At 42.4% G+C, this 15,486-nt stretch overlaps 1 protein-coding gene across 2 annotated transcripts in view; it reads right to left on the bottom strand.

Moving 5' to 3' along the window:
- Window positions 1-1,960: 1,960 nt before the first annotated feature.
- Window positions 1,961-15,486, bottom strand: part of LOC122215812 (SLX4 interacting protein) — a 179,616-nt gene continuing 166,090 nt past the window's right edge. For both annotated transcript variants that reach the window (XM_042931616.1, XM_042931615.1), the window contains exons 7-8: window positions 6,668-6,768; window positions 1,961-5,586 (exon numbers count right to left, since the gene is read on the bottom strand). In XM_042931616.1, the coding sequence (XP_042787550.1) occupies window positions 4,866-5,586; window positions 6,668-6,768 (822 nt within the window). In that variant the 3' untranslated portion in view covers window positions 1,961-4,865. The remainder of the gene's footprint in view (window positions 5,587-6,667; window positions 6,769-15,486) is intronic.

Raw genomic sequence — 15,486 nt, 5'->3', positions numbered from 1 at the left:
GGCCCAGGACTTCATTCAGTGATGAACAAGGACTAGATCCACTTAGAAAATGGAAATGAATCCGCTTGGGAGATGTCAAGATCTCTGGAAGAGAGTCAAGGTTGCATACTTTAACCTCTCACAAGAGGGATCTATCTTAGCTCACAATTGGGAGAAGTGGGAACATATTTGCATTGTAAAGACCACCCCAAAATCTTAGGGGCCCATTTAATCACAACACCCCACACAGGGTTTTCCAAACCTACAACTTTAGAACCAGCGGTTTGGAAGCAGAGCTCCTTGGATTGTTTCAACACAGTGTTCAAAACCTCAGGGTTGCTTCAAGGAGGAAGAAGTCTCTAACAGAATATAATTTTAAATAGCATGTTCAGAAAAGGGCATCTGGGATGTATATTCCTTGGGGGTCGCTCGTTTTGAAGAAAAGTGATACATACAAATTTAGTTTTTGAGAATAATTTTACTTTTTATTCATAAAGCAGGTTCATTTCCTCTACATACTACTTTCACCCATGTACTTTCAGACACATACAACTATTTAAACTACTTATATAAACAAAACAAATGACAGGATATGGGCAATGGAAAAAAAGAGCTCCTCTAGGGATTGCTGCAGTGTCTGGCTTTCTAACTTGACTAAAGAAAATTATCCTGTCAAATCCATACCTATAGTCACCTGATCAGATGCTTGGGGTCATATGTATGGTTTTATTGATTGTTGTTTAATTAAAGAATCAAGGTTTTTGATAAGTAATTCTAATGGCGATTATAAAGTAATTCATGGTAATATCATGCTACATAATAAAACTTACTGAATATGATTAAAGTCCAGTACTGAGTATTTCTGAAACAATTAAAGGTAATAACTAACTTCATCCATTCAAGTTCCCTCTGTTAAGCGCACACATTGACATATATTTGTTCCTCATCTTGTTAAATAAATATAGAAACCAAATTAGGAGTTGCGCAGATTTCTAAGAATTTAATTGTATCATTAAATTGTAATACCAATGATACAGTTAGACTTCTGTCCTGAGTAATTATCTGCATTAACTTCACTTTACAATGCTGGATTTACTTTGTACTTAAGGAAGATTTTAAACTATTTAACGGAAATCAGCTTAATTTTGATTTTCTACTTGCTCCACCGTGCTTCAATTCATTCGTGTTTCAGTAACAAGAAATGAACTCTGTCATCTTAACAAACCAAGCATGGAAATTTCCTCATAAGAGAAAAGAAGAAATTAAAATGATTTCCATATTCGAGTCACAGAACACTGAAGAGAGAATTTTTGGCTCACGGGAAAGGCATTTGTTACCTCAAAAGGAAGGCCACTCACTACAATTTTGTGGAAATACTACGGTGGGACCTGCCAAGAGGGAGTTCAAGGAAACTGGCAACAGTGGCACTGGGATCTCAGGCCACTCCTTTGGGCACAGAGGTTTTCTTCCCTTACGTGCTCTGCCCTCACCAAGCTCTTTCTAAAGTCAAAGGCCATAAGACGCACACCTCATGCTAAAATCCAAACATGACACAAGAAGCAAACAATTGACTGTGATCCCATTGTTGTCCCCAAGACCTATCTTGAGATATCTCATTCACAAACAAGCTATATTCTCCATAAATCAAACTAGAGGGGCGCCTGGGTGGCTCAGTAGGTTGAGCGTCTGACTCTTGATATCGGCTCAGGTCATGCTTTCACGGTTGTGAGATGTAGCCCTGCACATCAGGCTCTGAACTGGGCATGGAACCTGATTGAGATTCTCTCTTTCACTCTCTCTGCTCCTCCCCAGCTCAGGCTTGCTCATGCTCGCTCGCTCTCTCTCTCTCAAAATAAATAAACATTAAAAACAAAACAAAACAGAGTTTTTAATGATTCTTGTCATAAAAAATAAAATACATTTTCTTACTTCTTTAATACTAACATAAGTAAACAAAAATGCTGCAGCACTCACTTCTCTCTCCCCAAATGGTTGCTTCTTTGCATTTAACAATTTATATGCATATCTAGATGATAGTTAACCTCTAGCAGCAAAGAAAAAAAAAACGTGTAAGAAAAATCACACTGACTATTCTCTGACATTTCTTGTTTATGGACCTTAAAAAAACAACACAAAATCCAACATCAATATATTTTTTAAAAAAGCCATCTGAAAGCACAGGGATGCGACTTAGAAGCCATAATGCCACTGAGAAAGTTAGGGAGTTCAAACTGTAACATTTCTCCGAAGCATCAGAATTACAGGGACTTGAAAATAAATTTAATTTGGGTTGTTAAGTAAGTGGTTGAAGACTGTGTTCTTTTTGATTAAGAATACTGACAGGCTCTGATTTTCAGATGCTGAATTTATAAGATTATAAAGAACGTCAACACACACCCCACTCCCAGGAGTAGAGAATTCTGCATTTCCCAGCTAATAAGCAAAACCTGGCAGCCATCTTCCCCTTTGTACTTCCAAACATCCAAAGAATCACACAACCACTCAAGTAACAAGAGATCTGGGGGTGTTTCAGACATGTGGAAGAAAAATGCTTAGAGGCAAAATTCCTTAAACACATGCCATAGTGCGGAGTGGAGAGCTGTTCCCTCCATTAACCCTGTGAAAATCCCATATACATGCAGGCTGTGAGAAAGACCAGTCAATCTACAACCCAAGGTACTGTTTTCCCTCTTAGGTCACAGTAATTGTTATTTCACGAATATACCAAACCCTAAAGCCAAGGCTGTTCTTGAAAGAGAATCACTAAATCACAAGTATTGGCTTTGTCCCGTTAACAAATGAAATAAAAACTTTTCAATTAAAAGCTTTTCTCTGCTGCCTCCATTTCAAACATCTCCTTCTAGGTGTACGTTAGGCAGCAACTATTGCACTGAAATGGTTGTCTTTTATTCTAGACTCTTTTCCAGGGAGCTTATTGTTTCTTGGCCGGTCACCAGGGTTATTACTTGTGCCCTGTTGAAACCGTTCCAGTAATTCTGTTTAAGAAGATTCAAGGACACACTGTGCTCCTGTCTTCAGTGAACAGCACACCTAGAATTGCTGTCTCTCTAACAGCAGGGGCCCCCCACAGACCATGGAGATTGAGGTTTCCATCCTGTGCAGTCTACCCCAACTGGATGAGCACAATCTGCTCCACTGTGGTTAGTATCCTGTTGGGTTCCCTCTTTTCCCACAGAATGCTTTGCTTGGAATCAGCTAAGAGCAGGAAAAAAAACCTAGGGATGGGAAGAGGAAAGGACGCCAGTGCATGGGGCCACATTCCCGGTGAGTGAAGGTCATGAGGCTGGGACCACATGAAGGGAACAGGTTTCCAGGCAAGGTGGGGAATATCAAAGGAATAGGATCTACATTCATGGCCAAGTATAGTGACCAACACTGAACTTCATGACCCAAGATGGTGCCATGAAATATGGCTGCCTCTTAGTGAGTAATACCCTACAACACAAGTGGGAAAAGAGACATGGGGAAGCACAGAATGAGCTAGGAGTAACCATAATTAGTCTTAAGCACAAACCACCAACACTGTGTCTGTTTCCATATTCTTTTATTACATTAGGCTTTTTCTGGGTTATTTTTCTGCTAACTCCAACACTTTGGGAATATACTTGATTTTCCTTGTTACTAGGGAGGTGCTACTTCAAAGGACCACACAATGTTGAGTAGAAAAAAAGATGTATTTGATGGGTGGCCTGTGAATATGTTTTTTTCCCCTATTTTAGAATGAAACTGGGTTAACAAAATCTTTAGTAGGTGTCCATCCAAAATAAGTCATTGCTATGATTCACTCTGACATTTCAGCAAGCCCACTGGAGACATTAGTGGGTGACAGTGCAAACGGAAGGCTCCTGTTTTGAAACTGAAACTGCCTGTGATGCCTTCCAAATGGGAAACCGGAAACTCTGGCCACTGAGCTCCCCTTGGGTTCGAATCCTTCCTGAACCTAACCAAAATCTCAGAGGTGGGGGCAAGTGCAGGGGCAGGGACACGCCTGAGCTACAAGCAAGAGCAAGCCTGTCCCTCTACTTTCTTCCTCTAATGCAAGGTCAAATTAGCCATAAACTTCTAGTAATTTTAGGGTAATTAACAGTTTTGTGGGTGCAGCGGCCACCGTGCTGTAGAGAACCTGGGAACAGAGCTGCTCATAGGCTGAACCCAGGTGTTTTACAAGTTTGAGGGAGCACAAGGGTGTGCATGTCCACATGTGGGCCCCAGCTGATGAGCTGGAGGCCATGGTAGCCAGTATTGAGGAAAGAAACACTAGGGAGTCTCCAATTAGTCCAGTGGTTCTCAAACTTGAGCATGTTTCAGAATCACCCAGGGTTTCTCATTCAGTAGGCCTGGGGTGGGGTCCAAGATGGGCCTTTCTAACATATTTTTAGACAGTGATGCTGGGCCCAGAACCAGATGTTGAAGACGGCTAGGCTAGCCTGTTCCTTCACTTCTGTTCAATTCAGGCTGAGGAACAGGAGGAGAAATTGTACCCCTAGATATTGCACTATGGACCTGTCTTCATATAGCCCATCATACGGTGTGCACAGTGATGGGCCAAGAAAGCACATGGTTGGTTTCTTCAGGCAGGTCCTTCAAGAATGGGATCATCCTTGACAAGGTGAATGGCCATTTCTCACTAAAATAACTTTCTGAAGACAGTTATAAAGTATGAGAAAGTAGCAACATTGTTAGAAAAATCATATAGCCTCCTGAAGATGAATGCATTGAAAACTAACACTAACACAGATACACATTTTCGGTACAAAATAATCATTCTAATTCCTTTAAAATCACAGCATCTACACAGACCCCTCTCTTTCCACATCTTCAGCCACTATAGACCCAACTACATCTCTGCAATCCCCTTTAGTAAGTTAGTGGTCTCTTTCATGCTTCTTTCTTTTCTTGGTTGGACTGCCCTGGAGTGCAGATAATCTTTCAGTGTTTGTGGCTGAGCCAGTTTGCTCTGCCTGCCCTAGCTTATTTTTCGTAAGATGTCCAGAGGAGAGATTTTCCAAAACATGCAACTCTTCATTAGACGCCGTTTTTGCCAAACCTTGTTTCAAAAGTAACCCCGGATCCGACAGCTCTGAAGTTGGCAAAACCCTGACAGCTTTGCTTTTTTCCCCTATTATTTCTCTTGGGACTAATCGATCACTTCCAAGAGAAACTCTCTTGTGGTGGTCGACGTCTTCCGCAGAGCCGAGGTTCCTGCGTTTCTGTTGTGTTCTGGCCCCTTGTGGACTTTGTTTTGGACCTGGCGATGCTGACTCACAGCTACAGACGGGGCTCCTGCTTAGAAGCCCTGTCTCTGACCACTCCCCATGATGAGGTTTTTGCTGGCTGCTAGCGTCTTCTGGCTGGGTCTGATGAACATTTTCCAGCTTTTGAACAGGAAGCCCCCAGTGGCTCTCAGCTGCCTTTATGTTATCTTCTGCTTGTCCTGTGGACTCTGATGGGGGACTGGCTGAAGCCTGACTGTCACCCCTCCTCCTCGCTATCTCTGCAATCACTAGGTCACTAGCTGTTCCCCCAATGTCCCGGCTGCTCCGTGATTTGCTCACAACGCTGCTTTTTGTTTCAGTTCTTCTCACACTAAAACAAAGAAAGATTTTTTGTTTTGTTTCGTAAAGCTGCCCTTGACACATTGCCTATCCCTGGAGAAGGAGCTTGGGCTACCTTTCCTTCTCCCTTACCTCCCAAGCAAATCCAGAAAAGTCCCTGAGTGAGATGTTTAAATTCAGACTGGATCAAGCAACAGACACACTAGGATTAGTTATTAGGATATATGAGGACAGGCTTTGTTTATTGATCACTAGGTTATCACTGTAGTTATACTCGAGTTATGATGGATCTATTTTAACTAAGGAAGACAAGTATACATTTCAGATGTTAAGGGTCAATATTGCCTAAATTTGATATGTTGACATTTTTCCCCAGAAGCAAATGTTCAGATACATCCAAAGCATATCATATGTGTGTGTTTGTATGCAAGAATGAGCACACACACACACACTTTTTCTACAGCACACATAAAAGACAATGTAAACTTCACTCACTTTGTAAAATTCACTTTGAGGAACAGGATAGCAACTGCAGGGGGAAAATTGAGAAACTAGAGATTTGACTTCAACACAGACTTGCAGGCTTGTGAATAGTAAGAAATTTCTTAAACCACCAAAGCAAACTCAAAACACTGAAGCTGAAATATTTATTTTGGCTAAGCTTTAGTCTGGAAACACACACACACACACACACACACACACACACACACACACACACAGGTTCTTATTGTTCCTGATCAGGGGTGCGAGGATTATCATAATTATCTTAGAATGAGAACCTGCATTTTAGGAAAGGAATGTATTTTTTTAGATCGACCTATAGTCACTCGGAAAGTGGTATGAAACACACCACCAAACAGGTGTGTTTCATCTTCAAAGTGCTTGTAATTAATTACTCCTTGCAACACACCTGTGAAGCAAGAACTTGCTCCCTATTGTCCAGAAAGCAGGAGGCAGGCAGAAGAGCAAGCATGGAACTTAGGGTAAAGTTGGTGCCAGAGGGGGTTTTGTGATTGGTTTCCATAAACTCTTGTGGAATTCTAGGTTTCATGTCATGTATCCATACACACGGACAGTCAAAAAGGAGAAAAAGAAGAATTTGTTGGACCTACATTTCTTTCAGAGCATTTCTCTTGCGCTTTGCACTGGGAGGAAGTGGACTCTCGGCACACTCAGCAAGATAATCAGACGCTCCGTGGAGAGCTCCTTCTGTCTACTCCAAAAGATAACAAAGGTTCAACCAGAAATCTATTAGCTGAACGTGAGAAAAAACAGTTATACTTTGAATGCCCCAGTGAACAGATTTTTGTGAAGACCAGATGAAACTGCTTAGTGTTAGACTATTTTACGTTTAAAAAATCTAGAACGTTTTGGTAAATTGTCACTTACTTGGACTCCTATCCAATACAGTTCATAACGTTAATACACACCACAAACATACAAGGCTGTAAGAGAAAGGACACTGGTTCCAGACCATCTGGGAACTCTTGTCCAATACCTTTTTTTTTTTTTAAGTAGGCTCCACGCACAGCACAGAGCCCAACATGGGGCTTGAACTCACAACCCAGAGATGAAGACCTGAGCTGAGATCAAAAGTCAAATGCTTCACTGACGGAGCCACAGAGGCACCCTTAGCCAATATCTGATATCTCTGTGGCCCAAACTGTGACAAAGCCCAGAACTGCAGGGCCGGGCAGCAGCATATTTGTGAACTCTGATCTTCCAGACAACGGTTAAGATCCGTTGGCACAGTGGTCTGGACCCTGATTCCTAAGAATTCCACACATTTTCTCTATTTACAAAAATACAGAATGTGGCCTTTGCAATACTCAAGGCTGCATAAAGAGTTAAGATTTTAGTGGATACTTTGAACACTGAAGTTTGTGATTCTTGGCTACTAAAAAACTGGGAGTTTTTCTTAAACTAAGCACTGCAACAATTTTGCATATTTCATAGATTATCTGTGTATCTATTCTTATATGTTCCCATGGAAGCTTCATATGGAAGTACATGTACCTATAAAAACGGGGCACCTGGGTGGCTCAATCGGTTAAGTGTCTGGCTCTTGATCTCAGCTCATCTGAGAACTGTGATCTCACAGTTCATGAGTTTGAGCCCTGTGTTGGGCTCTGCTAAAAGTGCAGAGGCTGCTTGGGAGTCTGTCTCTCCCTTTTTCTGCCCCTCCTGCATGCTCGCTCTTGCGCTCTCTCTCTCTCTCTCTCTCTCTCTCTCTCTCTCAAAATAAAGAAATAAGCTAAAAAAAAAGTACTTATAAAATGTAAAAAAAACTCCCAATATTTGCCAACATTGACCTATTTCATAGTTTTGGAATCATTTCCTTTTTGTTAAGCAAGTAGATAATCCAGACAAGGTGTTAACTTCTCTCATTTCCTGTGACACTAAGTATCCTTCTCCATCAAATTCCATAGTATCCATAAGTATCCTTCTCCATCAAATTCCATGCTGTAGAAATAAGGAAGAATTTGGGGAAATTATCAGTGGGTCCCTTGCTTTAGACTTACATTGGAATTAACAATGGCAGTCCCAGAATGCCTGGTAGACGGCAGCCATCAGTATACCTGGATGCCCCACAGGCTGATGCTATGACCTTTGCCCAATCACTGGTACAGGGTACCACTGAGCATGAACCTTTAGCTCCCCCCAATCCCGCCTATGGTTTCAGACCTGGGTCAATGTCACTCATAGTCATATCCAGGTATAACCTAAATCAGTTTTAAGAGTTAGTAAACAGAATACCATAGGTTTTATTGGACTATACTGCATTTTGATGCTTCTCCCTTTCTCCCCCTAAGACTCACTAGTTGACCAGACAGAGCTACAGTAAAGTTAAATGAGAGGGAGAGGAAGAGAGAGGGAGAGAGACTGAGATTTATGTGTGAAACACTTCTAAACATGCCCTATAAGTACAGTAGATTTTCCCCTTACGACCACACCCTGTAAGTGCTGTATTTTCAGAGCTGAACAATTAACATAAGGAGCATGAGTCAGGCTTTGAACAGCTCTGTGGGAACCAGAAAGCCTTTTGCTATTAGGAATGATGTAAATTCCCCAAGGCTTGAAGAAGTCCACAATGGAAGGCAGACAGGGTCATAAATAACAACAATGGATACTGCGTCGACCACATAAAGTATGATGCCGTGATGGTGACACTTCAAATCTCACACTAGATTCAATCTCTGCCTTTATTTATTTATTTATTTTTTAAACTAAGTTTAAAAAGCACTATGCATTTCCTATGGGAACTTCAAAAACTTCTTTAAGAGATATGACAATTGACTCTCATCCCAAATTCCTCTGATCACAAACAATAGGGAAAATGTCCTTGGAAGGAAAAGGACAACAGAAAATGCAATGCAGTGACAGAAGGAAAAGTCCAGTTCAAAAAGTGCAAAACCTGTGACTTCATTTTAAAAAAAAAGAGAGAGAGAGAAAAAGAAAAGAAAAAGGCAAGTCAGGGTCTCCTGCTTACAAATTAAAACCACATTTGGCAATTTGTTGAAGGAGGCATATTTACATTTGTATGAAGACTGGGTGGGCAGGAAAATAAAAAAAGCTTAGACTCCTTCTTCAGTCTTCAGTCCTTGAACTGTCAGACCTCATTAGAAATCTTTCATTCTTATTTTTCTAAGGTCAATTCATTCCCCTTTGTCACTAAATCGCAGCCTGCAGAGCCCCTCAAACAAATATTCCAGAGGAAACAGTGATCCTCTGGAACAGGGACTGGGAACAAAATTTCCCAAGGGAGTTGTCCTGATTACTAATGGCTTCTCACATCTGGCATCAAAATGCAATTGTGGCTTATCCAGAGGCAAAATTCTAAGGTACAGACAGTGTGTGCTGGGAAGTGCTTCTTGGGCTTACCTAAATGACACGACTCCTTTTTATATTCTGCCTTGAATAATGACCCTGACATCTTCCGCAAAGAACACACACAAAGTCAATATATTAAAAAAGGTTACTAGTTGGCCATCCAAAGTCCAGAGTACACACTCTGTGGGGACTTGGATATTTAAGAAACAGGTTAACCAAGGGGCTTTCTTTGGGCCTTCATCAGTGATTCTTCTTAACCTAGAGGCTAGCTCTGAGTCTAGCCAAGGAATAAAATTCTGCATATATTATCAGCTGCTCCATCCACTCCCCACCCATTTATTAATTTTTGGTTAACACTTTTAGTTTTAAACTTTCCATCTGTAAAGAGGTGTCTAGGACAAAAACCAGGACAAAACCACACAGAAGTAGGACAGGGCCATAGGCCCCACAGGGAGTCTAATGCAGGGGGATACTTTTCCTCAAGAGACTAAGCAGCCCAGGCAGGCTTCCAGAGCAAGACGTCGGGTCTTGTTGCCATCCCCAGGGATGCTCTGCAGTCTACTGGATGCACCCTGAGGTTGAGGACAGCCAAAGCATGTGCGCTCCAGTACAGGCCCAAAAGGAAGGTTGAACAGGTGAGTGTTTAAGTATGAAAATGGGTGATGTTACCTCAGTGCTGTCTGGTCTGACCTGGGAAACACATTTTAAATTTCTGGACAAAAAGACTGCAAAGAGTCCCTACCAGAATTAGCAAGGCAGCTAAGATATGTTTCCTGCCTCTAATCAGAGAATGGGCTGGACTGAAATGTAGTCAGGAATACTGGTTGATGTACAAGTTACAAAGGTAAATTGAAATTGTGGATAAACCAAAGTGTTCACTCCATAGTGACTTATTGAATATCACTTCTGAATAGAACACTGTTGGATTAATGAGGGATGAGGAGAGAAGTTGGCCTAAAAAGATGTAAGAAACACCTGCTCTTGAGTTTATAACCTCCTCAAGGAGTCTGTAAAACACAGCTGAGGCTCCCAAAGGCTATTGGGAAGACTGGCACCAAGGGAGCTTTTCAAAAAATATAGATTCCCAAGACCCACCCCTGGAAGTTCTGATTTACCAGATCTAGGGTGGGGCTATAGGACCTATATTTAGGTTCCCAGGTGATTCAAACACTGCTGACACACATGAAATAATTCTCGACAGAGCAGAGCAGCAGATAAACAAATGAAAAGTGGTACACTGAGGCAGTGCTTGGCAGTCTGGTCCAATTACCTCAGGCATCAAAATTACCTGGGAAGCTTGTCAAAAAATGTTCAGGGTTCTACCCCAGAATCTACTGCATTTGGATCTCCACAGGCTGGAGTCAAGGCATATATGCATTTTAGGCAATCTCCCAAGCGATTCTGATGCCCACTCTACAGGGGCATGGATGGACGTGGTAACTGAGCAGAGTCTGGCAGAATCATCCAATCAGACAACACTGAACTCTGTATCAAACACTGTTTTGAGGCCCTTGTGGAAAAATATGAGGACTCACAGAAAACATCCCTGTTCTCACAGAGCCTCCATTCCATGGGGAAGACAAGAAACAAATACACATATGATATGTCAAAAGGTTATGATGTTATGAGGGAATACAAACCTCCAAAGTCTTTATTAGGCACGTTGGTGAGGGAAGGTAAGAAGGTGAGCTTTACCCAGAGATGAGTGGAGGATGAGCCACGAGAACATAGTGTGCATAAGCAGGGAGAAGCATGAACACCAAGGAAGACAGAGCATGCTTGGAGGGAGAGGAGAAACAGGGCAGTAAACCAGAGGAAGGGGCTGGAGGGCAGGTAACTGGTGTGTGTGTGTGTGTGTGTGCGCATTGGTGGTGGTGTGTGAGAGGGGCAAATCACATATGGCTTTTATAAGGATGGCACATTTTATTCTAAGGAAGATGATGTGCCATTGGAAGTTTCTAGGAAGAAAATGGACTTGGCATTTTAAAAGGATCACTCTGGGAGCAGCTGAGGGGCAGATGGGCTCAGAGAGATCAGTGATTAGACTACTACAAAAGTCCACTCAGAGAGGAGGGGGTCTTTCAGGAGGCTGGTGACGGTAAGAAATGGTTAGACTGGAAATATAATTTGAAGGAAGACCCAACAGAATATGTCAACGGACTGGATATAGTTAGTCAGAAGAAAAGTCAAGAATGACTCCAAGATTTGTGGTTTAAATAAGTGGATGAAGGAAATTAGCCTTTACCAACACAGGAAGTACTGGGGGAGGGGCAGGCTTGGGGATGTGGAACCAAGAAATCAATTTTAGATAATGTAAACTTGAACAGTCCTCCTGGGTATCCAAACAGAGATGCTGAGCAGGAAGTTAAGATACCGGTTCAGGAAGAGAGAGGTCTGGGCTGCAGACACAAAGCTGGGAAGTCCACGAAGATGGTACATAAAGTCTTCAGTGAGGATGAAGTCCACTGGGGAGTGAGTTTGGATAAGAAAAAAGAAGATGAGGAGGAGGATTAAGGAAAGGAGTCCATGAGGGAATCATCAGTGGAGAAACAGAAAAATCAAGGTAACATGATGTCCCTGGAGGCAAGAGAATAAAGTGCTTCACTGAAAGTGACAGCACTTCCACAAATATGCCGCGCGGTTAGGAGTGACAATTAACCAATAGAAGGTGACTTGACAAGGGCTGTTTTTGGTGAAGTGCTAGGGCCCAAGACTATTTGGGATGGATGTGTTCAATAGCAAAGTGGAGACATAGTGGAAACCGGAAGTCTCCAGTAGGAATGTAATGGTCTGTAGGTGACTTTAAAGTTTCTATGGACCACAAAAAGGTAAAAAGAAAACTGGTAAAATGAGATTTCAATAATATATACTATTTTGCTCAATATATGTTATTATTACAGCATGTAATATAAAAATATTGAGGCATTTTATATTTTTATACTAAGTCTGGAATCTGGTATGCATCTGACATTTACAGGACATCATTTCTGACTCGCCACATTTCTAATGCTCAATGTCCAGATGTGGCCAGTGGCTATAGTACCGGGCCATGCAGGGCTGGGCACTTTAGAAGGGCTCTGCAGTAAGGGGGAACGCTGAAATGGGGTAGTGCCTGGATTGGGGGGTTGGTTAATGGAGGGTGCATTGCTGACGATTCTGGGCATATTTGGAGGATGTGATGAGCTACCGTGTGCCAAGTTTCAGCTGGGTGTTTCAGAAGCTTTGCATATATGCATCAATGTCACCTCAGAAGAGCTTGATGAGGCAAGTAACACTGCTACTCCCACACTCCAGGGACCTCATTCAACATGAACAAACAGCACAGATGGCAATGCCCCTTCTCATCTGATAAATGGGGCTTCTGTCAGGAAAACCTTGCTTCAGCTTTCAAGCACCAGCCCTGAGGCCCTGGGACATCAGTATTAGTCTAGGTTGGAACTGTAGGGGAAGGTCCCTGGGGACATGATACCTGACTGCAGGTCAAAGAGCCCTGTGGGTGTACAGCAGTCCAGTGTGGCCCCTGGTGTGGTGTTCCCAGCACCCCTCACAGCCACGCTTAGAAGGGATGACAGACAGGAGCTCTCCCACCAAAATCTTGTTTTCAGGACTACAGAACACCCTGCTGGATATGAAGGCAATAAAGGGAGAAGGCAGGAAAAGAAACTTTTCAGAGCCATTAAGGTCTTTCTCACAGCAGTACTTAACACGGTAATGTGGTGCTTTCAGTCATTTATCTCTTGAGATCTCTTTTCTTATGGTTATGTACATGAGTTTCCTCTGATGCTATTTTATTCACCCCTAAATGAAAATAATTAATAACTCAACCAGAATATTTTAAAAGCAGGTAACTTGGGGCGCCTGGGTGGCTCAGTCGATTGAGTGTCCGACTTCGGCTCAGGTCATGATCTCACAGCTCGTGAGTTTGAGCTCCGTGGTGGGCTCTGTGTTGACAGCTCAGAGCCTGGAGCCTGCTTAGGATTCTGTGTCTCCGTCTCTTTCTGCCCCTTCACTGCTCATGCTCTCTCTCTCTCTCAAAAAATAAACAAACATTAAAAAAAAATTTTTTTTAAGCAGGTAACTCATAATAAAATATTAGAATACACCCAGTCTTAAAGGGCGTCTGGGTGGCTCAGTGGGTTGGGCGTCCGACGTTGGCTCATGTCATGATCTCATGGTCCTTCTGTGGGTTTGAGCCCTGCAATGGGCTCTGTGCTGACAGCTCAGAGCCTGGAACCTGTTTTGGATTCTGTATCCCCCTCTCTCTCTGTCCTTCCCCTGCTCACACTGTCTCTCTCTCAAAAATAAATAAGCATTTAAAAAAAAATTAAAAAAAGAATACATAGTCTTAGGTCACATTCAAAATGTTACTGTGTCTGAATTCTTCATGATCACATATACCCAGAGTTGATCAAAACAGGTTAGCCCTCCTGGGATGAGGCAGGGAGCACAGCGAGCAGGGATGGAAGCCAATGTCTGGCATTCATTGGTTGCTTGTCCCAGGGCCCATCTCTCAACTCCCCGATGGTGGGTTTCTCATCTGTCCTTCAGGACTGTTTGGGAAATTTAAGTGCAATAAGGTGTGTGAAGCACACTTTAGAAAGTGGGAAGTTCTAAGCACATTTTCTTGACATTCCTGTAAAAGAAAACCTGGTACCTACAGAGAACATAAATAGATTTTGAGAAGGCAAGGATGCTTTGCATTTTTAAAGAACTTACACGATTAAAGTCCTTTCCCCTACATCTACTGAGTTATTTGGCAGGCAGGTATCGTCCCTATTTGACAGACAAGAAGAATGAGACCCAAGAGACTACGTGTCTAAGCCCACACATTTAGCTAGGGGCAGAAGTGTGTCGAGAAGGCTTGGCCCTCTGTGCAGTGCTCTTTCCACTGTGCCCAGTGGTTCCTCTGCCATCACAGTCAAAGATGGGAGTTGTAGAAAGAGTACAGGATGCTAAGTCGGAAGTCCTTGGGTCTAACCCCCTCTCAGTTTCTTCTCTGAAGTAAGATCTGGACAAGCTACCTCCCTGAACATCAGCTTCCTTGTCTAGAAAAGAGGAATGATAATAATATCTCTACAGTGGACACTCATTCATTTTCTGGAAACAATATTCAGATTTTGTCTCTAGTCTCCGTCCAATGTCCATGCATTTTCAGGAGGCCCTGTCTCCACACCAGGCTCCAGAGGTGGGCCTGTGATCCCATCCAGGCCAAGCAAAGTACTGGATTCATGAACCTCAAAGACATACATGAGTTGAAGGAGCCCTGGGAAGAACCCTGCTCTCTATTCCCATGGACCTGCAGGTACCAGAGCCAACCACCACATACTGGCTAAGAATGAAGCCAACACTGTGGAAGACAGAGCCAGAAGATGGGAGAAACAGTCCTGATGATATTCTTTGTGCCTCTGATCAGCAAGCCATACCTGAAGTCTGGACTTTTCAGGCACATGAGCCAAAAACCTTCCTTTTTTTGCTAAGCCATTTCGAGTTGGCCTTCCTGTCACTTGAAAACTAAAAGGTTCAAGACTGATACAATCTCTTCTCAGGTTTGTTACATTGAATAAGTTATTGTATGTGACAGCTCTCTGCAAACAATAAGTCTTTCCCAAACAATAAAAGCGGTGTGAAAGTAATATATTGTCAACTTATTTGGGAGGCAAATAAAACATTACAGTATAAACCTAGGCCACTTTCAATTCTTCAAGGCTTTTTTGTAAGGCAAAAAGAAAAGTTATGCCTTTTTTTTTTAAGATTTTATTTTTTTAAAGTAATCTCTACATCCAACATGGGGCTTGAACCCACAACCCCGAGATCAAGAGTTGCACGCTCCACTGACTGAGCCAGTCAGGTGCCCCAAGAAAAGTTATTCTTAAACTTTAGTGCGATGTCCAACCATTTTTAGGAGCATAAGCATTCTGAAATGTGACATGCCAGGGAAGGTTGAGTCACTTGCAGAAAAGCAGCCCAGCACAGCATGAATTCTGACAGTGACCACAATCTTAGACCACGATGCACCATGACCATACAGAAGCCACACATCTTAAAATGAGGAAGAGGTCTCTCTTTCCCAAATTTCACTTCTAATATTTTCTTAAATTAT

This window comes from Panthera leo, chromosome A3 (assembly GCF_018350215.1).
Source record: "Panthera leo isolate Ple1 chromosome A3, P.leo_Ple1_pat1.1, whole genome shotgun sequence".
Lineage (NCBI taxonomy): Eukaryota > Metazoa > Chordata > Mammalia > Carnivora > Felidae > Panthera > Panthera leo.
This window is presented reverse-complemented; position numbering and strand designations above follow the sequence as displayed.